This window comes from Notothenia rossii (genome assembly GCF_949606895.1).
Source record: "Notothenia rossii genome assembly, chromosome: 3".
NCBI lineage: Eukaryota > Metazoa > Chordata > Actinopteri > Perciformes > Nototheniidae > Notothenia > Notothenia rossii.
Window position 1 is genome coordinate 21,259,369 of NC_136901.1, and position 27,797 is coordinate 21,287,165.

A 27,797-nucleotide genomic window follows, 5' to 3' on the forward strand; every position below is an offset into this window, starting at 1 on the left:
TTTGTGAACAATATTTGAGAGAAATGGTTATTTTGTGGATATAGAAAATGTTTTAGATCTTTGAGTTCATCTCATGAAAAATGGGAGCAAAAACAAAAGTGTTGCATTTATATTTTTGTTCAGTGTATGTTATGACTCAGGTTACAGCTTTCTGTGATAACACTGTTTATATAAAGGCTTACACTGTAAATCCACTGTTATGAGGCTCTTAGCAAGATTATTACATTACATAGCAACAAGGTGTTATAAAACCAGTTCTTATTGGAATTTTATTACATTATGTAGTTCTAACAAGGCAAGTGCTTTTGCTATTGGTGGGATTTTCTAGCTTTTGAAACAAAGAATGCATGACCCTTCAACAGGGAGGAGATAATGTGAGTGTCTAACAGTTGTCTAACATATTGTATATGTGCTAGACAACACAGAGCTGTGAAGATGTTGAAATAATAAGTGAGGCTGGCAGGATGCCATGTAGGGACCGCAGACCCTCAGAGGCCTGTCAGGAGCTCAGCAGCTGCATACTGAACCAGCTGAAGCGCTCAAAGTTAGACTCAAGTCGTGTTTTTGCATAACTGCGACTGTGAAGTGACTCTTTCCCTGCTGCGTTTGTAGTCTCGTTTAGTCTCTGTAGTTTCTAGGTGAGATGAACTAGTTGTTAGTTGTAGAGTAAAACCCCTTAAGGACTTGTGTTTCCTCTAGTGTCGTGGGTAGAGGTAGGTCCACCTACAGAGCTGTTGAGGATCATCAGGCACTGGTCGAAGTGGTGGTGCTCCATGGTGGAATGGCAGTACAGCTGGGCAAGAGGGTGCTCGCTCCTGGAAACACAGAGGAAGTGAGAAAGACTCCCACACATGCATATACAATCATACATTATTTATGTGACTCATCTCTCCTGCAGTACCTCTGTATGTAGGAGTTGTTTACTCCTCTGTGGTCCAGATCGTGGCTTAGAGTTGCAATCATCAAAGCCAAGACCTCCAAGTCATTCAGTTTATTCTGTCAGGGGGAAGACAAGAGCACGGACACACGATGGAGTTAGGATTCTGCATTCTCCTGTCTTACAAGGAGCAGTGGGAAGCTGCTGTACACACTCTTATGCCCCTTCTCCACCAAACAAAGTGAATACTTTCCAGCGGCCGCTGCCGTGAGTTAACGGTAGACTAAACTCTGCCGTGAGTTAACGGTAGACTAAACTCTGCCGTGAGTTAACGGTATACTAAACTCCGGTGGACGAGCAGCACTGCAGGGGTCGGTAAATGCACTCTGGAGAAAAGTATAACGTATCGTTGACGGAAGCACCAGCCAATCAAATCATACGCCAGTACAAGCGCTAGCCAATCAAACCGTGTGCTTGTGTGTCCGGGGCGGGAGATTAATGTGATTGGTTGTTGGTCGCGCGCCAGCCACGCCCACCGGGAAGCTTCAACGCAACGGAACTGTATGTACGATACGTAAAGGTTGAGGAGTAGTTATTTAGTTTAATCTGGCTCCGTATGATTAAAAGCAACACGATCATCGACCCGACGCAGTCCCCTATTGTGGTTGTTGTGAGCGGCGTTGGGGAGAAAATCAGCGACGTAAACAGTGATGTAATGACGCAGCAGCGGCAGCACCAGTCGGGCTCTGAGCGGTGGAAACACAAGTGGTGCTACAGAGAAGAACCAGTTAAGCACCAGAAAAGCACAAGAACGGATCTTGAACCGGAACAGATGAACATCTGTTACTTCAATCAAACCAAACAGAAGCCTCATAGCTTTGAACACGTTGTAGTGTGGGCTCTCACTACACAGAGGACAGTTTCTGCATATGACAAACAGCTTTACAACAGAGTGCAAGGATGGCATTCTGAAGAGAATAAATACAAAAATCAAGCATATCTGATATGTCCAGTCTGAAGCTACTCATAGTTGCTAATATTTTATGCAGAATTACTTTTTTTGTATTACAGAAACCACTAGTATTCAAGGTTTTCCAAACTAATGGTTTTTCCGAACTAATGTATTCTTACATGAGATAATGTAATTTTATAAATATACCGTAATTTTCGGACTATAAGGCGCACCTGAATATAAGCCGCAGCAGCTAAATTGAATGATGTGTACATATATAAGCCGCACTGGACTATAAGCCGCAGGTGTTTTAATGTTTAATTACCATATGTAAGGGTTCGTGCACAGAGGGGATTGTCGGGAAAGAGATGGCTGTTTGAGGAAGCTCCCATTTATTAACATTTCAACCAACAAGTTGCATATTTGCATAACGTATTCAAGTGTTACAATTTAGTGCGATAGTAGCTACAGAACATGTACTGTGCTGTGTAAACTGTACTGTATCACATAGCGTTTCAGACACACAAACTTTTCAACTTTCAAACTTAAACGGTGCGCTCCCAGCGCACGTACCGGCAGTGATCTACAGCAGTGGTTTTCAACCAGTGGTACGGGGACAAACTGTCTCGCTCTCGTAATGTCTGTCTGTCTGTCTTGCTCTCGTTCTGTCTCCCGTACCACTCTCGGTTCCACTTTTACTTTTGCGCGCTACCTGTCTCACTCTTTTCCGGCCTCCAGCTTTTCCTGCTGGAACCCGCTTAAAGGTGGGGGGCGTGGACCGGCCATAGAGCCCATAGAGTTAAAGGTGGTGGACTGTAACCTGTAAAATCCATAGATTTAGGAGGTCCCCTAATGGCCGTTAGCTGTAAAAATCCATAGATTAGCCGCACCGTTATATAAGCCGCAGCGTCGAAAAATGGGAAAAAAGGCGCGGCTTATAGTCCGAAAATTACGGTACTCAAAGTGTTGTTTCATTTCACAACAAATCATGTAAATTAAATATTACAGCCTCACTGACCAAAACAGAAAAGTTACTCTTGCATACTTCTGTAGATGTAAACAGGAATTTTGTTGCTTTTAGGGAAACCAATTTGGATATAAGACTCTTATAGTAGATTTTTCAACAAGATATAAAAATGTTCCTAGCATAACTGATCAATTGTTAACAGCATTTTGGATTTTCTTTCATATTAGCATGTCCAGTTCTCCAGTTTCTAGCTGCTGTGGAAGGCAGACAATGAAATGTTTTGAGTGGCAGTAAAGCATGTTAGATTTGTAGATTTTGTAACATAAGCATGCAAAAAAAGAGATTGCATTAAAGCATCTGTATAGAATTCAACTTTTTGTATTAGAGTAAAAGGCGGTGACCCAGATCAGCTGGTCCTGAGCAATGATTGGCTGACCTGTAGGCGTCCGGACTTCAGCAGGGTGAACATGGTCTGGGCCGTGTTGAAGGCGTGTCTCCAGTTGTGATAGGCCACATTCTTCCTGTAGTTCTTCTTCACACTCAGAATCCAATGGCATAAACTCTAAAATTGGGAGAAAGAGGAGAAAGACATTTATCAAACCCTCATGAATATTTTTTCCAGAGCTGAAGGTACAACGTTTAAGCACAATATTTAAATAATAAATGCCTAAATGCCTAAATTCCATCTGGACTCCGATCAACATAGGGAAGATACATCATCCCATTTTCACCCTGTAGAGTTCCTCTTCGTCGTCTGTATTACAGCGCTAGAGAACAATTATATTAAAGGTCTACTACAATACGTTTATATGCTAACGACATCATAATCTAGATAAAAAACCCACACACACATTCAACAAAAACATGAACCCATCCAAAATATTCTCCAAAATAAGAAACTCAACCAACCAGACCTATTGTTTTGAGCTGTGAGACCCACTGTGTATCTGAAGCAGGGGGGGGGGGGGAACCCTGACATAAGGGCTAACCATACATAATTATTCATATCTGTATATGTCTAAATCAAAATGTGTTGTTTTTCTATGCTGTCACTTTTGAAGTGATTTTTTTATTTGTTATTCCAATTATCCTTGTTTGAACTACTACCTGTCCCATCTTAGTCCTGCTCAACACCTGAACTCCCCTCAGGGTGATTACAGCATTATCTCCTCTAAAAGGAAAACACAGACTACCTTATGAGAGGGTTGCAACAGAGAACAAAGTAAAATAACCTGTGATAAGCAAAGTGGCTTGACTGTCCAAATATTATTTGAAATTGAATACTTTGCACCTTGCCAGCAAAACGATGTTTAAAAAGTAAACGCTTTTTAATTTTAAACTTAACTCAAAGTAAAAAAGTCACGTTTACTCTTCTGGAACCGTTATCTCACATATTTATTTATTTATTATTACAATAAGCAGTATGCTGTATATTTAACTTCTCCTGCATTACCTCTACATTAGTCTTCCGACATTCACATGCACCATTTTATTTTTATACTGTTATTTCTTGCACATTTTGTATTAGTTGTATTGTTTTATGTCTTATATATATTTACGTATGTTGCATTGTTAGAGGAGCCTGGGAATTTTCATTGCCATGACTACACAGTGGCTGCTGTACCTGTGATGAGAGAACCTTTAAATAGGATCTGAATTATACTTTGATGTCACATTATAATTGAGAATAATAGCATGTTGTGTAGTGTACCCCCAGGCAGGCTGCTGCAGACTGACAGCTCTCCTGCCTGAGGGCCCAATCAGCTCCAATCAAAGACCCTCTGTTCTGGCCCCTCGGCTGCACCGCGGAGGAAAACACCAACACACAGGGACCGCTTCAGGAGGGGAGTGTGTTGAGGACGCCAGAAGTCCGGTGCCGGGGGAGGGGTTACTGACACCAGAGTGTGTGAGGGATTCTTGTTGGGGAAGTGTTTTTGGTGTATGACATTGCTCTGTCCATGTGTGTGTGGTCTCTGAATTAAGGATGCACAAATATTAACTCACTTGTAAATGCATTCACTCATCGGACACACACACACACACACACACACACACACACACACACACACACACACACACACACACACACACACACACACACACAAATGCTGCTGATAATGACCAGCAGATTGTTTTCTGCAATTACTGAAACCAGGAGGCTTCTCATGTCTCTTTCTTAGACATTTATTGAAAACAACCAACAATTGTCAGCATAATGTGATGGTTAGTGTGATGGTTGCCATGATACCTTCATAATTCAGACTTTGTCTCTCTATTGATGTCTGGAAATATTACCTGTATGTACCATGTAGCAATAGCTATCATTTTAATAATTGAACAACCACCTGCCTCATTTTACTTAGGATGTATGTATGATGTATGTCAGGATTCCAGAGGCCTCAACCAAATAACTAGTGTGTTATCCAGCTCTGGTGAGATAAACAGATGGACAGAAACAATATAAAGCATTTTTAGGTAAAATGTACTTTAATTCTTACTGTGTACTTCATCTGGAAGTTTTGGACCAGATTGAGGTCGACAAACATCCGGATTGTAGCCATGGTGGTTTCTGTGTCCGACAAATCAAAGTCACTGAAGCTGAAGTCCATGAGACGCAACGACTGGGCGGACGGCACTGTGGCTACCTGAAAACACACACACACACACACACACACACACACACACACACACACACACACACACACACACACACACACACACACACACACACACACACACACTGATACATATAGATAGAGAGATAGAAACTGTATTTACCCCAAATTGGGAAATTGTTTTGTTCCAGCAGCAGTGTCAATCATTACACAAACTATGTCAGGGAACTCAGTTGCGTAACAATAAATGGCAGGAGTATCATGCATCTGCACCCCAGATATTAAAAGTGCTGCTGCAGGTACAGTAGTAGCTTTAGTTACGAGGGTTTTCCTCATATGATGTGTAACACAGACTGCATGCAGCAGTCTCATGAGTAGAACCCGTGTCCTAGATACCAAGTGACGCATACTCCCTTTAGCACCCAAGAGGAGCCACTTAATCAGGTTATGCTGTGAGTTCAGTCACCTCACCACCAGGAGAAGAGAACAGACGCTCGTACTGTACGCCTCCACGCTCAGGCTGTGGAAGCTGGACTAAACTGATTTATTTTATAATCTCACAGCGCCTTGAAAAGCTGTTATAAAACCAGTTATGTACTTAAAAGTGAGCTAATCATGAAAATCACAAGAAAGACGGAACTCAACAGTATATCAAATTTTGAGTTCATAAATGAAAGTCTAAGAAATAAATTAAGATTAAGAAGTTCAACAACAATAAAAATACAGTAATTTGAAAGGATGTGTCCATTTGTAAAATGGGTGTAATATGGGTCTAATAACAGTGTAATATAGGTGAAATAACAGTGTAACATGGGTATATTAGGGGTGTAATAACAGTGTAATATGGATGTAGTAACAGTGTAATTAGGGTGTAATTATGGTGTAATAATAGTGTAAACTCAGTGTTACATTGGTGTAATGTGTGTCTAATAACAGTGTTATGTGGATATAAAAATAATATTACATGGGTATAGTTAGGCTTTAATATGGGTGTAATTATGTTATAATAGGGTTTAATAGGGGTGTATCAATGTGTAATATGGGTGTAATAACAGTGTAATATGGGTGTTCATCCTTCAGATGAGAAGCATGTAACACAACCCCACAGCGCTCACTCAGTATTAAACGGCTGCTTCATCACAGCACAATACAGGAGGCATGATTGGCTACCAAAGCTAGAATGTGGATACATTAAACACATTACATCTCACACTGATGTTTTAAAGTTCATCTGGAGTGTTTTGTCAACGTAATAAAATGTTAATTTACCGCGGTTACCTGGAGTTCCCGCGTCTCTTCCTCTGCGGCAGAGGCGTGATATGACAACACCTGAAACACACACACATGGAAAAAGTATATATCAACTTCTCTGTAGAAAACACCATATAACACGGCATATACAACCAACTCCTGACCTGCATCTACATTTGGTTTGGCTTTGTGGGGTCAATCAGTATCTAATCATTTGATGTAGCATCAACATGTTTTGGAATTTGCCCAATAGAGAGAGGGTTAACGGGTGCCTTGCTGTATGCGGCTTGGCCAATCAAAGACAAAAATAACTACAAGGAGCCGCCCCCCACTCTCAGCATTAGGTGCTGGCAGCGTGGTTTTAGGGACGTGGAATGCATTATTAGGGAGCGCTGGGGAACACCGGTCCGAAACCCACCCTGATCGCCACTGCAGTCGACAATTTATTTTGTATTCACTGTTACAGGAGAAAAAGAAAAGTGCTAAAATAAATGATATTAATTATACCAACTAGATATAATTGGGCTTTACTCGCAAGTGTGGGATCACTAACAGCCCCCCGCTGAACGCTGCTGTGTTGGGGGGTCTCCATGGGGAAGAGGGTCGCCTCTAAACTACACTAATACATCTCAAACTGTTCTTTATTCGTATGCACTGAACAGCAGGGCAGAGTACCCAACCATCTGAGAGTCTGAGTGTGGGAGTTTTGTAGTGGGTGCAGCGGCTAAATAATAAGAAATAAAACAAAAAATGTAGGGGGATTATCCAATGTCCAGTCAAGAACGTTGTTTTGTGCATTGATCCCCACCAATACCAGTGTCCAACATATACAAGATCACCAGGTTCCCAAACCACCCAGTGCACAGAACCAGCATCAAAATCAAAGCATATACTTGAATTAACTACAAATAATTACAATAAATAATGATTAATTTAACGTAAATAAACAGCAAGAAAATACATATTTAATTGCTAAATAACCCTAATAAATGTATAGCTCCAACAGGGGTGCTATGCACCATCCTGTCTGTATAGAACCACAGTTTGTCCGTATTCTACACTCATGTCAAGCTTGTGATGGATGTCAATGTAAGATATGATATTTGTGAACAGGACCTCAGGATGGAGAGGTATAGGGACCTTTGCACTGAGCCGTGGTGTAAAGTAACATCTACTCAAGTACTGTACCTGAGCTGCATGATTATCTACATTTTTTGGTACTTTGTTCTTCTACCCCACTACAATTCAGATGTAAATTGTGTACTTTTACTCCACTACATGTATTTAATACCTTTAGTTACTTTACAGATGTGGATGAATGATGTGAAATTTAATCAAGTGTTGAATCAGACTTTAGTTCCACCTGGAGTAAATCCACAAGCTACCCTGCAGTATACAAAGTCATTCAAACTAGCTGCACCTTTATCCAGCTTTGAGAACACTTTCATGATCAATCATTATAAAACATAGCATATATATTATTCTGAAATGGACCAATCTGCACAATGGCTACGATGGCTTAAGTACAAGAGTACTTCTTACTCTGAGGTGCTGAGGCTCTGTCTGCGTCAGCTGCAGCTGAGTGAGACCACTTAAACTAGAAAATGAAGTACTTTGTGTAAGTAGGTTTCGTTAAGAATGTGACTCTTAATGGCACTTTGTGATTTTGACGCTATTTCAGTGAGACAATGCCATTTTGAACCTTTGACAGTTCAGCTGACATCTCCACTGAGACTGAGAACACACTCTGTAATGTGTTTTTTAATCACGTACAGAGGCCAAGATCTGTTTTTCTTGCTAAAGAAATAAAAAAGAAATCCCATCCTTATGCTGTATCTTTTCAGGTCTTATTTTTCCTGTGGTAGCAATGGTGTAGCCGATCCGATAAAAAGAAAAACTACAAAAACTATAAACAGTTATTTGTGCAGCTCTAAAAATAAACATACCATCTTTGAAATGTTTAGTTCGAAAAGCAAGAGAAAAGGATTGTTGTGCTTCAGCATTCCCTAGACTGGGCTTTGTTTAATAGATCAGAAAACTGAGCGGCTTCTCCCTAAATTATCACAAAATCAACTTATTTACTGGTCTGGGGCCTCATTTATAAACGGTGCGTATGCTCAAAAGATGGCCTACGCCAGTTTCTAAGCAATGTTCGCGAGTTATAAAAAACAAACTTGACGCGAAAATGTGCGGTCCTCCACGCAAACTCTGACCCATCCGTACGTGGTACGCACAAAAACGGGAGAGACGAGAAACTACGACACCGTTGGCAGAAGGAAGTATGGAGAGAAATATGTGGTGTCCCCGGCACAAATACACTGACACACTGCCTGAGGAAGGTTTTGTGTATTTTGTCATAAACCTTTTTCGGACCTCTTATTTATTTATTTTGGTGACGATCCGACCTCCATGCTGCTACTCTGGTTCAAACTGCATCCACCAAACAATGTGATTTATTATATTACATTGCATTTTGCTGACGCTTTTATCCAAAGCGACTTACAGTGAGTACATTCGACCAAGAAGATACAAACTTGAAGAAAACAGAATCATATAAATACATCAGGTTTCATAGCCAAAACATTTCAAGTTATTTAGTTATTAGTATAAGTGCTTTGTTAGTAATCTGCCATTTATCTCCACCTCCCCAAAAGAATCAAAATCTGACACGGTGTGAGATGTCTTTTTTAGCTGTTCTGTCGTCATTTCCTGCGATCTTCTTCATGCAGTCAGTCAAAATAAATGAATGAAAGGGTGTTTCTTTGACTATGTATCGGCAAATATGGGCGTTACGTGAAGCCCGCAAAAGCTGCGCCGCATTTCGAGTTGATTGTGATTTTTAAAGGGAAACCGGCATAGGACGTGCGTGGGCACGGAACATGTCTCAAAAAGGCCTTCAAATCACTGTTTAAAGGACATAATTGTGTGTGTGTGTGTGTGTGTGTGTGTGTATTATAATGTATTATGTCAACACATTTCACGTAAATGTATTAGGTTACTTGAAAGCAATAATTTTAAATGACCGCACTTTTCAAATGGCCTTCAAATCACTGTTTAAAGGACATAATTGTGTGTGTGTGTGTGTGTGTGTGTGTGTGTGTGGTGTGTGTGTGTGTGTGTGTGTGTGTGTGTGTGTGTGTGTGTGTGTGTGTGTGTGTGTGTGTGTGTGTGTGTGTGTGTGTGTGTGTGTGTGTGTGTGTGTGTGTGTGTGTGTGTGTGTGTGTGTGTGTGTGTTTGTGTGTGTGTCTGACCTCCAGAGTGACCTGCTGCTTGGCCCTGGCTCTCTCCACTGTCTCGTACATCTGTGTGTTCTGAATTCCTAGACCACAGAAGATGGCGAAGGCCTCCAGGAACTGCTCATCGTTCCTGTTGAAGGCCTTCACACTGCCTGAAGCTTCATCCATCTTGTTCACAAGCTGACACACACCTACACACCACACACACACACACACACACACACACACACACACACACACACACACACACACACACACACACACACACACACACACACACACACACACACACACACACACACACACAGACATAAAGGTCATGTTGTTGACATGGAAGCTTCCGTACACATGCTGGGTGTTCAAGTGCCGGACTGAGGGCATTGTTGCTGAAAAAGTATGTTTCCTTTTTTGAACTGGTGATATCCCTCAGCGTAGTAGCCCTAACTTTTCCCCTTATACCACTCATGCTAATTAACACAATTTAAGCTAATTTAGCATTGAGCAGTTTCTATGTGCTGGGGACCCTACTATACATCTCTAACAAAGAACTTTGGGGTACTCCACATTTCAGGCTTCACCATGCTTGAAACATGGTGTCACTGGCTGTAACAGCCACTCCGATGACCAACAAACAAAACAAATAAAGCACCATGGCAAATTGGTCTCAGGCAAGGGGCCAGATTAAGATTGGTTCAAAAGACCTCATGAAAGACGACACAGGAAGTGAGGATACCCGGCCCGGAGGAAGCCCCAGGGTCCCCTTCTGGAGCCAGGCCCAGAAGGAGGACTCATCGGCGAGCGTCTGGTGGCTGGGCTTGCCACGGAGCCCGGCCGGACACAGCCCGAAAAGGCAACGTGGGCAACACCTCCGCTTCTCCGTCCCGCGGGCCCCCCACCTACGGGAAACAGCGATGCCAGAAGGGTGGCAGTGAAAGCAGAGGGTCTCGACGGACCAGACCCGGGCGACAGAAGCTCGCTTTGGGGACGTGGAACGTCACCTCTCTGAGGGGGAAGGAGCTTGTGCGGGAGGTGGAGCGTTACCAGTTGGATCTGGTTGGGCTAACCTCTACGCACAGCGTCGGCTTTGGAACCTTACTTCTGGATAGGGGTTGGAACAGACCCAGCGCCAGAACAAATCTAAAGGGAGGGCATATGATTTTCATGGGAGGGCACACAAAACCGTCACGTGATGGGGGCCTACGGCACAATATATATCAAACAGCAAGGCCAACAGCATTGCGTAAAGACGCACACTTATCGCAAATACATACACAAATAAAGGGCAACATAGAAACCACTTTTGTGTGCGTGGCTGCACAAACACTGGTAAATCACGAGCAAGGCACACTGGTTAAGGATGGCAGCTTCCTCATCGTTGCAATCGGAAAGAAATAGTAGAGACTGAGACGATTAACTGTTTAGCCCGCCTTGGGCATGGTTTATTTTCCTATGCACTGCACTTGGACATGTGGAATGAATCGTGGTCACCTCTGAGAGGGAGTTGGTTGACAGCTAAAAAAGCTATAATATCAACGACAGCTGACACGTAATAACGGTTCCGTGCCAGCTGATCTGCACCGAAGTACTAATTTCCTTTGTTTCCTTGCGTATCTGTCTCTCTCTCGACAAACTCTCACATGAAATGTGTTCTTTTGATGCGGCATGCCTTAGCAGTCCTTTATCAGTCTGTAATGCGTGCTTCCAGTCGCAAAAACCTTTGACAGTAAAAGCCACATCAGATGGAGACGTATTTACTTTAAACTGTCTACAGGGGAAACAAAAGGCTTTTAACGAATATTCAAGCCATTGTCTGTTGTTGTACCATGCAGCGGCAAAAGTGCGCTTCTTTACTGAAAACAATCTCCCTGGATAACGATCCAGTTTCACCTGGTTGGGTTTATTAAGCCCAAGATGGCCCAATAGTACCTGTTGATGTGCTGCAAGGTAGCGTCTGTAGTGGAGGCACCGGCACGGAGGAGGAGGAGGAGGATGCTGGCGGGTGTGGTACAGGGTGTGGCAACGCAGCCGGTGATGGTAGGGGCACAAGGAGCTGTACCTCGGAGGACAGCGTTGGTGGCGGCCGCCTTGATGAGTCAAGGATTGGGCTCGCTAACTCAGCCCCGGGGTTTGCCGAGGTCAAGCTTGTGACATTAAGGCGTGCTGCTGCAACGGCAGGTGCAGGGTCGCCAGCAGCACCATCGGCTGCAGTTCTTTTAATCGCTAAATCCTTAGGCCTTTTAAGCCAATTTCTGATGTCCATTTTGTAATTCAAACAGAAATGGGAGTCTACAGAATGCACAATAAACAATAAACAAATCCAGAATAGGCGGAGTGTGACGCTGTGATTGGTCTAAATGTGGACGAATCACAAATCACAACAGACACATGAATTTATTTGACGTAGCCTGCGATTTTTTGTTTTAGTTACTATCTGACATCACATACATCGTAGCATAAAAGTTCACAGTTTATTTATAATTAAAAAAATATAATTTAAAAAAAATATTTTTATAAATAATAAAAATCGTGTTTATTGGGGGAGGGCAGGAATATCAAATGGGAGGGTCTGGCCCTCCCACGGCGCCGGTGCACTGCATGACATTAAGGATTTTGGCCCTGTGGGCCATCTAAGCTAATTTACAGATGGCCCTGAGCCCAATAGAGATTGCCCTGAAAAATGCGCGCGGATTAAATGACGCACGAAGGGTTTGGGGGGCCTCCCCCTAGAAAATGTAGATTTTTGCAGGTCTTAGATGCTGTCTGGTGCATTCTCTAGACTGAATTATAAGATGAACCACCACAATATTATACTGTACAATTTCAATTTTATTCTTCATTTCACTTGTTTGTTTGTTCTTGTTTGTGTTAGCTCGCTTGCACGCCCTGCATAGCTATAAGAAATACTTAAGTTGTTGGTCAAGAAACTTTCCATCTGATGAAGTAAAAAAGTAGAAAACATTACATTCAGTTGTAACTCCCAAAACAAACATTATTTACACTATTATGGCCCCTGTTAAAAATGTTTGTAATGTTATCAACTGTAAGTTGGTCGAACGAATGCCTCCTCATCCAGAAGCTGACCGAGCAGACCAGAGCAGCAGTCGAGAGGAGCCGAGCGCATCCGCGAAGCACACAAAATGGCGACGTCAGAGTTCCCGTTAGCCGGCAAATCTAAATCTCTTCGGTCAAAATGTCCGGTAAAAATAATTTCCCTTTAGCGCAATACCTCTTCAGTTGCGCCACTTATGTGACAGACAAGAAGAGTATGTGACAGACAAGAATAGTCAATTCTAATGTCTAACCATAGACTGTATATATAAATGGACGTAGTGTCCGTCACGTCACCCATAGGATTCTGCAGAGTTGCCGAGAAGCCCTTAGTAGGCGGAGTCGGTCACTAACGGCTCGACAGTGACGTCAGAGTTCAACTCCCGCCTTCTCCAGCCTGCTCCAAATAAGGGCAAAGAGGCGGAGCCGAGGCGGGACCTGCTGCCTCCGAACTGGAAGTAAACAGAGCTAGCTCAGGCTAAGAAGCTAAGCTAACATGAAATACATGCATACCAAGTTACTGCTAACAGTGTAGTTCCCCTATATAAACGAAGTACCGTTACATAGCAGAACAATTGTGGCGATGTTCAGCTTAATAAGCCTTGTTCAACATAATTGATTTAGCTAATACTACAGCAGGCGAACCAAGTCTGCATTTCACTGCATTCCTTGATCTCCAGTTATAACGACGGACTCCATCGCCCGGACCTAACGGAGCCGCAGTGGGCTAGCTCCGGGACGCCGGCTGGAGCTAGCCCCCTGCGGCTCCGTTAGCTCCGGCGGCCACCACTGGGATAATTGGGTCCCCTATTAACATTTGTTCCCGTTTAGCATTATGGGCGTCATAGCCAGACTATAAAAGTCTTACCCAAGGCTGAATCATAAACTAAAATGTATATGTATGTATAAAGGGTTACTTACGTCCTTAGCTGGCTAATAAGTAACAAGCTAAGCTACCAAGCACACAAACACCTGCGAACGGGATTAACATTTATAATATTATCATTTTAGACTTCTTGGAAGTTCTGTTAGTACATTCAAGCGCACAGCATGACATTTTAATTGTCTGGTAATTGTAACAATATTCCCTAAAAGGCACAATCACCACGAACACGGCTAAAGTTAAAGGGTCAAGTACAGTACTATGACTAACTAACGTTGTAGCCTCTATGGTTGTAGCTTAGCAGAGTGGACAAGTTGCTGTTAGCTGACAGTGAGGCATGTACATGTCCATCAAAGTGACCACGCCCTAATTTATGCAAAAACTTTAAGACCTAATATAAATAAAAGGGTCGTGTTAGAAAACAATTCACTCACAGATTCATAATAATGAAGGTGGAATCTAACTATATCGATAATAATATTTATTGCATCCATGGGTAGAAACATATTTTTTTCTGCTGTAAAGTTGGGCATTTTAACATGGATATAGAAATTGCTCCTTTCTGCAGTCAGTTCCTAGCGGCCCATGTATGAACTGCAGTGTGTTGCACTTCCGTATTGGCGTCCCGGCTGTTCCCCAGAGTTTGCCGCTTGTGTCTAACACTTAATGTGGAGAAAGAGATGTCCTGTATGGGTTGATTGTGCGTTGATCTGTTGGTAATGCCTCGGGGTTCCGGTGGGCATGTAAACAAATGCGTAATGCTGCGCTATACTTTGCGGCCCCACCCGGTTGCATAGCAACACTTATTGTTTAGGTGTCTTTTAATAAGCAGGTAGTCATATCATTAGCTAGAACTAGCTGTATCTGATCGATATGAACAAACATAAAAGTGAAGTCTAATCTGACGGGAGAGAGAGATCAGCTGCTGCTGACGAGTCGACACGCAGCTCTGCATGATCACATGCATCGGTGAGCGGACAAAACACACACTTCAGGTTTGAATATCACACGTAGCTATTTTAATTACCTCTCGAACACTAGTTATAGATATGTTTATTTTTACTGTCGGGTCACTCATTACTGGATCCGCGAGCTGCATGATACTGGCATAATAGATTGCCAAATCTACCACACAGATCACCAGCAGGTGAGGCTTCATTGCCCGAGCTAAATACTAGATGGCCCCGGGCCATCGAGCAGTCGTTAATGTCGAGCCCTGGGTTGGACTCTATTCTTCTCCGGAGTTGCTCAAGGTGTGAGGCGCCGGGCGGGTGTGGGGATACTCACAAGTCCCCGGTTGGGTGCTTCGTTGTTGGAGTTTACCCCAGTGGACGAGAGGGTCGCCTCCCTACGCCTGCGGGTTATGGGGGGGGAAAACTCTGACTGTTGTGTGTGCTTATGCACCAAAAAGCAGTTCTGAGTATATGGCCTTCTTGGAGAATCTTGCTGAGAGACTTCAACGCACATGTGGGCAATGATGGAGACACTTGGAGGGGCGTGATTGGGAGGAATGGCCCCCCCTGATCTGAACCGGAGTGGTGGTTTGTTACTGGACTTTTGTGCTTGTCATGGATTGGCCATAACAAACACCATGTTCGAACATAAGGATGCTCATAAGTGTACGTGGTACCAGAGCACCCTAGGCAGAAGGTCCCTGATAGATTTTGTTATCATCGGACCTGAGGCCGTATGTTTTGGACACTCGGGTAAACAGAGGGGCGGAGTTGTCAACTGATCACCATCTGGTGGTGAGTTGGGTCGAGTGGCGAGGGAAGCCTCTGGATAGACCTGGTAAGCCCAAACGTGTAGTCCGTGTGAACTGGGAACGTCTGGAGGAGGCCCAAGTTCAGGAGGCCTTCAACTCACACCTCCGGCGGAGCTTTTCGGGCATTCCTGTGGAGGTTGGGGACATTGAACCAGAGTGGTCGGTGTTTAAAGCCTCTATTGCCGAAGCCGCGGCGGGGAGCTGTGGTCTCAAGGTCTTAGGTGCCTCAAGGGGTGGTAACCCTTGAACTCTCGGGTGTGTATAATCAACACTGCCAGGAAAAACACGGCGCTCACTTCTCTAGATTTGACTTATATATGTGTTTACTATAGTATATGAGTTTAACACTAGTCTTGACATAAATAAAAATACAATGTAAAGAAACATTTCAAGACCAGTTTCAAAATCTGTTTGCTTGGACTACTTTAGAGCAGCTGTGTCTCTGTATTGTTAGTGTTAAACTGTTGAATTCATTACCAAATGATTTAAAGGGCTGTATGAACAACTTTAGGTTGAAGAGAATGATTCAGGTAGAGAGAGAGAGACAGAGACAGAGAGAGAGAGAGAGATCCCACCTATGACTTTATCCTTCTTGCCGTTCCTGATGGGAGTGCAGAGCAAACTCTTGATCTGGTTGCTGCTGAGATCTGGATCTTCCCTCTGTCAGAGGACAACAGGGATAATTACTCACTTGAAGAAAAATAAAATAAAAGGAGAAAGGCAAATAAATCATATACTGACTGTCCAAGGGAAGCGTTGGTCATTGGTCACGTCTGCGATGTTGAGAGGCTGCATGGTGTTTTTAACACACTGCGCGTACATGTAGTTAATCTGACTGACATCACAGTCCCTGAGGAGACACAACAAAACAGCTTCATAACTGAGTAGCCATAGTGACGAAACACAAGTCTCACATGGATTCAACTTTAGATCCCACAGGACCAGCTGATCTGGACTGTTTACTGAAACAAATACTGGCACACTGAAACACACACTGAAACACACTGAAACACACGTCACACTGAAACACACACGTCACAGTGAAACACACTCTTCACACTGAAACACACACGTCACACTGAAACACACATGTCATACTGAAACACACACGTCACACTGAAACACACTCTTCACACTGAAACACACACGTCACAGTCGTCACACTGAAACACACACGTCACACTGAAACACACACGTCACAGTGAAACACACTCTTCACACTGAAACACACACGTCACACTGAAACACACACGTCACACTGAAACACACACGTCACACTGAAACACACACGTCACAGTGAAACACACTCTTCACACTGAAACACACACGTCACACTGAAACACACACGTCACACTGAAACACACACGTCACACTGAAACACACACGTCACACTGAAACACACACCTCACACTGAAACACACTCTTCACACTGAAAAAAACAAGTCACACTGAAACACACACGTCACACTGAAACACACACTAGCAAATTAAAAGTGGCCTACATCAGCAGCCAGTGCCAATGATTTCATAGCGCTAAATCGGACTTGTTTTGAATTAGCAGGAGAGAGTAGGGTAAGTTGAGCCGGTGGGTAAGTTGACCCACCACCTTTATCTAGGGAAATGTGCACATTTGTTGTCATGTGACCATAAATTCAAGAAGCACCCATCATTTATATTAGGCTGTGATGGAGAGCAGGCGATTGGTCCTGCTGGCTGAGTACTTGTAAAATGAGTACACAGAGGATAACGTGCGCTTATAAATCTCTCTCTCTCTCTCTCTTTCTCTCTCTCTCTATCTCTTATTACAATCACATTTCATAGAAATTACATTTTTTGACATGTGTGATTTAATTTTTATTATCAAACTAGAGTTTTAGTGTATCCTCCGAATGTGTATTCTTATCGGACTGGAGAAGCTAATTGTTGAGTAGAGGAAATTGAAAGGACAGTTTGATCTTGCTTTTATCAAATCAGGTCAAGAGGTTTTTTACAACTTCATTCAAATTCTACAATGATCATAACACGAGTCCATACTGTAGCATTTCTGTCACTTCAGCCACAGTGATGCCGCTCAGCTCCACACGTCGGTGTGTCACAGTATACAGCATCATAACTTCATACACATGCACACACACACTTCAGCTATGTTGCTTGGACTGAGATTAAGAATGAATTTCTGATGCTGCGTAGCAACTGGGGAGGCCAGGCCACCCTGGAAACGGGGGTGGGGGGGATTTATATCTCATTGCATCTTAAATCAGATTATATCTGATTGGCTCCTCTGGCCTGGAGCACCAGTTGATGCAGGAAGCTCTGCAGCTGTAGCATTTCTTCTTGTGACCCTGTACAGTATACTGCCTGTAAATCTTGAATTTGTTTGGTTACTCTTGGTTGCTTTATATCAATTTTATTTCTTTGTCTTTATTTGCTTTGATACTGTTCATTCTAGTGTACAGACTGTTAAAAGGTGTTTACTGTGCTGGTTTTGATTCTCACAGTATATACCATTTTTTTTACCAGTTTTTCTGTCTTTTCTTTTTCTCAATAGAAGTGATGGAGTAAAGTGACTGATTGGACACAAAGATAATCTTACTACTGCGAAAGACCTTCGCATACAACTGCCTTTCCTGTTGTGAATGTCTTTCTGATGACAATAAATCCTTATGCAAAGCCCCGTTCCACAGACCTCCAGTAAGGAGAGGAGAAAGGCTTGTTTTCAAGTTAAAGGACAGATCTGCGCTTATATCCGGTGGAAACAGCTGGAGTGCTGAAGGCCAATCTGCGGGGACCTTTATTTTCATTTGAGTTGAGGGCGATCAGCTTACCTTTTGGGGGGGTCGAGGACTTCCCGCAGCTCTTCATATTCCATGTGAAAGACACTGGAGAAGGAGTTCTGCAAAAAGAATGAAATACGTTTATTTGTCTAAAATGTTACAACCTCGATGATGTGGTGAGGACCTGTTGGGGGGGGAGGGGAATGTGCTTGACATAAAGCCAACAGATCGCATGATATCTCATTAATACAGTACATACAGTCTTGGTGTAGTCTAAAGTCGAACCTAAAATAAAAGGGTTTTGCTTTTCAGCATGTGTGTTTCCTGGCATATCAACTTCCTCATTCCCTCCAATTAAGCAATTAAAGCTAAACCAAACATCCAAATACTGTGGTTTGAGCAGCGCCCACTGCCTACATAACATCTCCATGGATAAAGAAAGGGTTGCTGATCACCCATCAACCCTTGCCAGAAGGAGAGGTTATTTAGACATTCCAATACTTCTTTGCCTTTCCCTACCTTATAGGGACTTGTTTGTTCTCAATCTGCACTCACAAACCCTCGCAAAGTATCCTTTTTCCATTTTTAAGAGGTGGGGACAGGATGTTAAAGATGGATAAGGCTTTTTGGTTCAGAAAAATGTGCCCCACTACCCACGCACGCACGCACGCACGCACGCACGCACGCACGCACGCACGCACGCACAGACACACACACACACACACACACACACACACACACACACACACACACACACACACACACACACACACACACACACACACACACACACACACACACACACACTAACACACACACACCTTCCCTCCATTATATTTGTTCTCAGAGATTTATAGGTGAGGGTCATAAAGCTGTGGCAATGTTATGACATTTATTGGGTTCTCTGGCATGCATGAAAGTTTATAACAGGATAACACAGGATAATGGATTATTTTTCTGCAAGTAGGAATATTGAAATAAATCAGACTTGTCATCTTATATTCTTAAGAAGCATCCGTCAAGGCTATATGCATATTAAAAAATGACAATAAAAACGTTCCTTAGGCCTGTCTGTGAGGGTTTTATCATGCAATATTTTTGAAACAGTGGCAGATACAGATACGTCTCATGCAGTCTGCTCATGTTATATCATGGACCACCAGGCATTTTTTCATTCCATACATAACTGGATCTGAGATTAAAGAAAGAAAACACATGCACAAACTGTGAGAGAGCATCCATAAAACTGATAGCATGCCATGGAAATCAAACAGACATCAAAGGGATGAATGCAAATTACTTTTTGTGATTTACTGACTTTTCTCCAAGCACATGTAGCAGGTGGAAATATTTGTATTAAAATATCTTATCATCTGATAGATTATTTGATATTCATTGTTTCCAGACAGTAAACACTGGCTTGGTGGTCTCCTGACTAGTTGCACATAGAGGGTGAGCCCCCTGACTAGTGGCACATAAAGGGTGACCCCCCCCCCCTGACTAGTGGCACATAGAGGGTGACCCCCCCTGACTAGTGGCACATAGAAGGTGAGCCCCCTGACTAGTGGCACATAAAGGGTGACCCCCCCTGACTAGTGGCACATAAAGGGTGACCCCCGCCCCCTGACTAGTGGCACATAGAGGGTGAGCCCCCTGACTAGTGGCACATAAAGGGTGACCCCCCTGACTAGTGGCACATAAAGGGTGACCCCCCCCCCTGACTAGTGGCACATAGAGGGTGACCCCCCCCCTGACTAGTGGCACATAGAGGGTGAGCCCCCTGACTAGTGGCACATAAAGGGTGACCCCCCCCTGACTAGTGGCACATAAAGGGTGACCCCCCCCTGACTAGTGGCACATAAAAGGTGACATAAAGGGATTACACTACCCCCGTCTGAGCCCAGGCCAATGACGCTTGATAGTTTCACATCCCTCTCGCGGAGCACCTCATCCACCTTGTCAAATATACACTGTGCCGTCCCGGAGTGCACGTCATAGTTTCCCAAAAAACACGTCTCCACTTTTCCTTTAATTTGCAACTTGGCGTATATTATCAGCTTTTTGTCCACAGTGATATTAACTGCCTCGTCAATGATTATTCCGATAAAGTCACTCTTCTTATTTTTCCGTCCAGCTGCTTAATCAGGACTTCATCTATGGCCTTTTCCATGTCATCAACAGAATCACTGTGCCGGTAAATTCCAACACCTGTGACAAAATCAGGACTGGAGCCTTCACTTCTCTTAGTAGGTCAGTCAACCCTGCATATTGCAGGTAATCATACTACTTGTTGCTGAGAACATAGCTTCATGTTGGAAGCTTCATTCGCCCTCTCACAGTGGCCTTTCATTGCGGCCTTTCATTTCGGTTTCTTGTTGTATTGTGTTAACTGACAAAATGTGCTCATTTCTCTGATTGTGCTCAATAAGCGCAGAGTGTCTCATATTTGTTGTTCCTTTGGTGAACACGTTCTTTCTCCCCGACTTCTCGCAGTGTGAGCAGAAGATAATTTATTCCCCATCTATAATGTCGCACCTCAGCCAGGTGAATGTATCCTTCCATTCGGGTCTGAACGTGCAAGATTTTTGTTTTTTTCTGTCCGGGGCCAAGGAATCTGCGGTCTCAATGATTGCAGGCGGTATCGCCGTCTCATTGTCGGTATTGTCATCATTAGACCTGCTTGGTTTAAAACATATTTTTGAAGGGTAGCTTGTTTTGCCATGTCCGATTTTTCTCATCTCTCTGTCGTTCTGCTGTTATTGTGCGCCCGCTTTATCTTACTGAATGAAAAAAATTTAACAGGTTCGTTCCACATTACGCCTACGGTGGCCTACAGTGCGCTTGCCTATTAACAAAAAAGATAATTTAAAAGAACAAACAGAAATCTATTTATTGTTTATTTGAAATATAATTAAAACAAATTGGCAGGGCAAACCTTCCACATGCCAAGTGTTTCACAGCAAAGAGAAAGAGGTTGACTGAAGACTGTATGTGTGTGTATTATAATGTATTATGTCATATAAAGGGTGACCCCCCTGACTATTACATTACATTATTACATTGCATTTAGCTGACGCTTTTATCCAAAGCGACTTACAATAAGTGCATTCGACCAACAAAGTACAAAACTTGTGTAAGCTTTCTGCTGTCCTGATGTCAATGTGGAGCTCATTCCACCATTTTGGAGCCAGGATAGCAAACCCACGTGTTTTTGCTGATGGGAACTTGGGTCCCCCTCGCAGTGCGGGTGCAGCGAGCTCATTGGCTGATGCAGAGCGGAGTGCACGTGCTGGGGTGTACGGTTTAACCATGTCCTGGATGTAGGAAGGGCCAGATACATTCGCAGCATGGTACGCAAGTACCAGTGTCTTGAAGTGGATTCTAGCAGTTAACGGAAGCCAGTGAAGGGAGCGGAGGAGCGGTGTGGTGTGGGAGAATTTAGGAAGGTTGAAGACCAAACGAGCCGCTGCATTCTGGATGAGCTGCAGAGGTCGGATGGCACATGCAGGCAGACCAGCCAGGAGGGAGTTGCAGTAGTCTAGGCTTGAGATGACGAAAGCCTGGACCAGAACCTGATTAGTGGCACAGATACTTCATTCACACCAACGGTGTTTCAGGGCCGGTTCGGAGCTGGAGCTTGAAAAGCACCGGGTTTTCCTCTTCACACCGCAGCGGAGCAGCCTCTTAGCTCCGGAATCCGGTTCATTTCGAGCACCAAAAAATTGTCCGGCCAGAGCAAAAGCACCACATACGTCACGCTTACGTCAAGGCGGGGGCAGGGGCGGGATCAACTCCTGAACAACAACAAAAAGCCGGCGTTTTATCCAGTTAGTACACAACGATGGAGCAACTTATCAAGCCGCAGTAGTCCACTGAAGAGACCAGCTACATACTGGGAATCTGGTCTTCCGAAGAGGTACAGAGGAAGCTGGAGCACAATCGGCCATTGTTGTTGTTGTCGGTGTGAGCTGTGAATGGGTTTCCGCGCGGTTTGGCTTTATGAAGCAGGCACGCAAACGGTTACGTCATGACGCAAACGATGACGCAATGACGCAGCACCAGTCGGACTCTGGGCAGTGTGAAAAGAGCCGGAGCTAAACCGAAGAACCGGTTCTGAACCTGAAAAGCTCCAGCAAGGAGCTTGAACCGGAGTTGCGTTGGTGTGAATGAGGTAATAGAGGGTGAGCACCCTGACTAGTGGCACACAGAGGGTGACCTCCCCCTGACTAGTGGCACATAGAGGGTGACCCCTCTGACTAGTGGCACATAGAGGGTGAGCCCCCTGACTAGTGGCACATAGAGGGTGAGCACCCTGACTAGTGGCACATAGAGGGTGAGCCCCCCCTGACTAGTGGCACATAAAGGGTGACCCCCCCCTGACTAATGGCACATAAAGGGTGACGTCTGTAGTTGTGAGTTACATTTCTCAAAAGATTTCTGAAATGTTTTGCCCAAAGAATGAGATGCAATAACTCTCCCATCATGATGTCAACATTTCTTTTTTTAGTTACCATTATGTAAGATTTCTAACAATACAAAACTGTATTATGTGTTGTGTCCCGTCAAAAATGTTGAGTCTATTCATGTTTCATGTTTTTGTTTAGTCATTTTTTGTCTTGTCTACCACTTCCTGTTTTATTTTGACACTCACCTGTAATGTTTAATTCCAGGTTCCTTGACTCCCTATCCTTGGCTGCAGTCGAATAGTGCAAAAATCAGCTCCTAAGTCTATCGTCTATCGTCTATTCCTTGACCTCTGAGTGAAAGGTCACAGGGTTAAGGGATAGTGGATAGGAGAATTCAAAAGGATTTAGGAGAAGAGACTGCGGTACTTTAGACAATCCGACTGCACTTTCACTATCCGACGTGTTTATGATGCGCCAGCGGACGTCATAAATGTGCGTCTGCTGCTGTGGGGAAACTATGGAAACTACAGTTTTCTATACAGCGGACTACAACATGGATGTATACTAAGAACGGGGGACTACTGTAAACTCATCTAGAGACTCTGCACTGTGCTCTGATGCTGTTGCTTTATGCTTTATGAACGTGGACAACAGAGAAACATATTCTTCATGCCCAAAGTGGGAATTGAAATAAAAAAGGAAAGTGAAACGTATGCTCTTCACCCTCTCCCTCCGGTCCACATTAATACAAATGATCCCAATACGTATGATTGTATAAACTATGAAAATATCTTAAAATCAATACAAATGTATTTATTATAAACGTTAGCCCTTATCTATAACTGTGTATATTACCATTCAAACATATTTTATAAGTTGAACAAACCCCACACAGCTCAGTAAAGACTGTGAAGTGTTGACTTTATTTGATAATTTCAGTAAAAACTAATTTTCATATTTCTCTTTTTGATTATAATACTGATGAACGTTCAGAACAAAGCACTTTGGCAACTTACCACATACGTTTTAAAAAGCTTAATAAGCACCGTAACCTTCATGATATAATTTCTCGGTCATAATCGGTTGTTTCCGTGAATGGCCGACTGTTGTGTGACGGTAAATGCAGTCGGCCGTTCACGGAAACAACTGATTATGACCAAGAAATGATATCATGAAAGTTACGGTGCTTACCTCTTAAGCCCCACCGGGGCCGAAATCGCGTCATTTGTAGGAAACAACGTCTAAGGAACCTTAATATTTTATAAACTATGAATATTTTATATCCATATAACGGGAAAAAACTAATTTAACTGATTCTTTTTTTTAAAACACACAATGCTAACAGAGAGCCTCTGAATTAGCCTAGGGCGAAAAATGGTAACCTATTACTGCACCGAAAATCCCTCCTAGCTCCCTTATTAATTATCCTAGCTGCACATCCAACACATCGTTTATGATCGTAAAGACACAGAATCTATCGGTGCCCACCTCAACACTGAAAGATACAAACTTGCGACGTTATCAACAAAAACGTACATCAAAACAAGTGGCGCTAGGTAGCCCACAACGCCAACATGGCTTACCTTCGTCTTTGTCTGGTCTAAACTGGTCTTCAATGGCATTAAAACGATAACAACGATGATGTAGTTAATCCATAGGTTAATGTCCAATGTGGCTGTGTCCCCCTTGACATTTTTGATAATCTATAAGCAATAAAACTGCAATTCCGTTTTAAAATAGTAGAGCAGGCCATTCCTAGCTTCATTGAATGCGTGAAGACGTAAACTTTTTTTTTAACATGAGTGTGTGCGGGGCGATTTCTCTTCGATTCTATTTGCTCTAACGGTCAGAAAGAGATGTCATATGTCAAAATCGAAGAAGGGGGGCCTTGATAAGGAAAATCCACCCAAATGGCCCCAGAAGAGGTTTTTTTTGCTAAATCTGCATAAAAAGGTCAAATATCACTTGTTTTGCATCAATCTTGATACAGAGTACTTATTATATGTTGTACTTTGGATTCCTAAAGCTTTTAGTCAACTAACCCATCATCCAAGGTTAGTTTTCACTATAAGTACAAAATATTTTTTGTACTTTTTTTTGACACTATAAATTACAGTTTTTTACAATGTTCAATCTGAAATTTCTTTCAAATAAAAAACATCTATATTGATTCTGACTTTTCTACATCCAATTTACAGGTTTATCATTACTTTGAGAAAAAATATTATTAATTTAACTGTTACGGCTGCTGCCTTCCTGGTCCTCTTAAATGTGTTAATCTGTGTTATATGTAAAGGAGCTGTGCGGTTGCCCTGACGTCATTGGCTACCATCTCCTGGTCCGCCCCCTGAGGATTGTGATTGGAGCACGCCGGGCCGACGCACTCCAATCGCAGCGCACAGCTGCTGGAGATGACTTCAAAGCCTGGGGACAATCATTAGTGATGGGAATTATGGCTCTTTGAAGGGAGCCGGATCTTATGGCTCCGTTCCTTTCAAAGAACCGTTCAAAAGAGCCGTTCAAAAGAGCCGTTTTTTTTAAAGAGGGCGGGGTTACTAGGTTTATCTGCGAAATAATTACCAGGATAATGATTGACTGTATTGCCAGACCTAATGTCAATAATCGGCATTGTAAACATGACACAAGGTGGTGCCATATCAATGTCACCATGTCAGTGAATGTACTTTGAATTTACCCTCTGTATGTGTTAAGTAAATAAAGTTGCCTTGCCTTGAATGAAATTCATGCAGCTCTTAATATTAGATACTGTGTTTTTAAGTGGCAATGGAGATTATTTGTTGACCCTGCTTTAAAGGATATTTTGCCTTTACAAATGGTGCGCTTTATCATTGCCTGGGTTTTGGTTGAAGTGCATCCAAATGCTGCTGCGTTTTCATGTTTGGCTAATTTTCCATCCGACATGGATGTTGTCTACTTGTCCTGTACCACTTGTTATGACTTCTCTCTCTCGCGTATTCCATTAAGACCAACCCCATCTCACTCCTCGTGCTGAAACCTACCAATCAGAGTAGGGGCGGGTCTTCACAGAATACGTTTGGGGAACAAAATCGAGCTTTTTAAAAGGCGAGTGGATTTTGGCAGGCAGTGAGTGCGGACCAACGATTTAATAATAACAAGAACGGCTCTCACCAACTAGGACTCGGTTCCCCTCGTTCGTACCAAAGAGCCGTTCAAAAGAATTGGCTCGTTCGCGACCGACACATCACTAACAATCATCATTCTGGAGGCTCTGTGATGTGGGACAGACACTTCTAGCCTCTTACTCGTTTGTTTGATGATTTACTGACTTCTCTGTGTTAAAACTTTACTGTTTAGCAGCTTGTTAAACCCAGTGCTTCTGTGGGTGATAAGAGATTAGCAGCAGCTGTGTTTTTGCACAGCCTTTTCAGTTACATGTACCACGTTTAACGTGAGGTTTTTGTTTCCCTTTTTGTGTACTAATTATTACTCTGTATGATCTGTCAAACTCCCTTTTGGAGTCCTCCTTTTGTTGATTGTTAGCGATCAGTATTTGGCACTTTGTTTATGCCAGGCTGCACGCCTTTATTATTTTGTCACCACTATTTAACTATAATAAATCCTTATAAATATACCAATCCCAACTGGTGTGTGTTGCACTTCCTCATCCCTAGTGGGGACGTAACATTAACCCTTTTAGAGGGTAAGATATAGTATGGTCAGTTGTTCTGGGAATGTCATTTTCGAGCCTGAAACCTGAAAAACAGGCTTGGGGCTTAAGAGGTGCTTATGTGTGGTAAGTTGCCAAAGTGCTTTGTTTTGAACGTTCATCAGTATTATAATCAAAAAGAGGAATACGAACGTTAGTTTTTACTGAAATTATCAAATAAAGTCAACATTTCACAGTGTTTACTGAGCTGTGTGGGGTTTGTTCAACTTTTAAAAGATGTTTGAATGGTGATATACACAGTGATAGATGTTAAGGAGTAACATTTAGAATAAATACATTTGTATTTATTTTGAAATCTTTTCATAGTTCATACAATCATATGTATTGAGATAATTTAATGTACCGGAGGGAGAGGGTGACGAGCATAAGTTTCACTTTCCTTTTTTATTTCAATTCCAACTTTGGTCATGAAGAATATGTTTCTCTGTTGTCCACGTTCATAAAGCATACAACAACAGCATCAGAGCACGGTGCAGAGTCTCTAGATGAGTTTACAGTAGTCCTTCGTTCTTATTATACATCCATGTTGTTGTCCGTAGTATAGAAAACTGTAGTTTCCATAGTTTCACCACAGCAGCAGACGCACATTTATGACCTCCACTGGCGCATCATAAACACGTTTGATAGTGAAAGTGCAGTCGTACCCTTGTGTGTGTCTCCCGCTCTCATCAGCACCAGCCCCGTCCCTGATTGTTTCCAACTGTGCCTAGTTACCTCTTGCTTATATTCCCTACTCTCCCCTTGTCTTGTTTCAGTTCATCTTGTCCTGTCTCCATGCCAGTAGTCAGCATACCAGCGACTAGTTATTTTGGTCTCAAGCCTAATTTATGCTCCTGAAGTATTTTGTAAGTTTTGTTCTTCACTTTGTGAGCGATTTTCTTTTGTGCCTTTTTTGAAACCTTTTTCACCTCGTCAAGAGTGTCGATTCTTATTTGTACATCCTATTTTTGGAATAAAGTACTTTTCACATACTTTACCTTTGTCTCCCGGGTCATGCACTTGAGTCTTGTGCCTTGTGTTTCCAAGTTTGTGACATTATGTCACTGACACATCTTCTTCTTGGGTAATTGTGCTGCAACTCGCCCAAAAGATGTCAGTTTTATTTTTAAACTCATAGATGTTGTTATAAGAAGTAGATGGCCATGACGTCGGCCCATTGTTTTGTCTGCCACTTTGAAGCCTCGGCTTGGCATTTCGGCTGCCACCATCTTGGTTTTTTGACGTTGTCATATTCTTGTTTTTTTATAACCACAAATTAGCAAAATACAACCAAACGATGACTAAGTTATATTTAGACGACCAAAATTGTATTTA

General features: G+C 42.9%; 1 protein-coding gene across 3 annotated transcripts in view; it reads right to left on the minus strand.

Annotated features, from left to right (window-relative positions):
- Positions 1–27,797, minus strand: part of pde5ab (phosphodiesterase 5A, cGMP-specific, b) — an 89,130-nt gene that overhangs the window by 10,105 nt on the left and 51,228 nt on the right. For 2 of the 3 annotated variants that reach the window (XM_079668077.1, XM_079668075.1), the window contains exons 8-16: positions 18,420–18,487; positions 16,336–16,444; positions 16,170–16,254; positions 9,914–10,089; positions 6,681–6,740; positions 5,295–5,441; positions 3,233–3,358; positions 902–996; positions 728–815 (exon numbers count right to left, since the gene is read on the minus strand). In XM_079668077.1, the coding sequence (XP_079524203.1) occupies positions 728–815; positions 902–996; positions 3,233–3,358; positions 5,295–5,441; positions 6,681–6,740; positions 9,914–10,089; positions 16,170–16,254; positions 16,336–16,444; positions 18,420–18,487 (954 nt within the window). The remainder of the gene's footprint in view (positions 1–727; positions 816–901; positions 997–3,232; positions 3,359–5,294; positions 5,442–6,680; positions 6,741–9,913; positions 10,090–16,169; positions 16,255–16,335; positions 16,445–18,419; positions 18,488–27,797) is intronic. The other variant, XM_079668076.1, reaches the window with a different exon arrangement.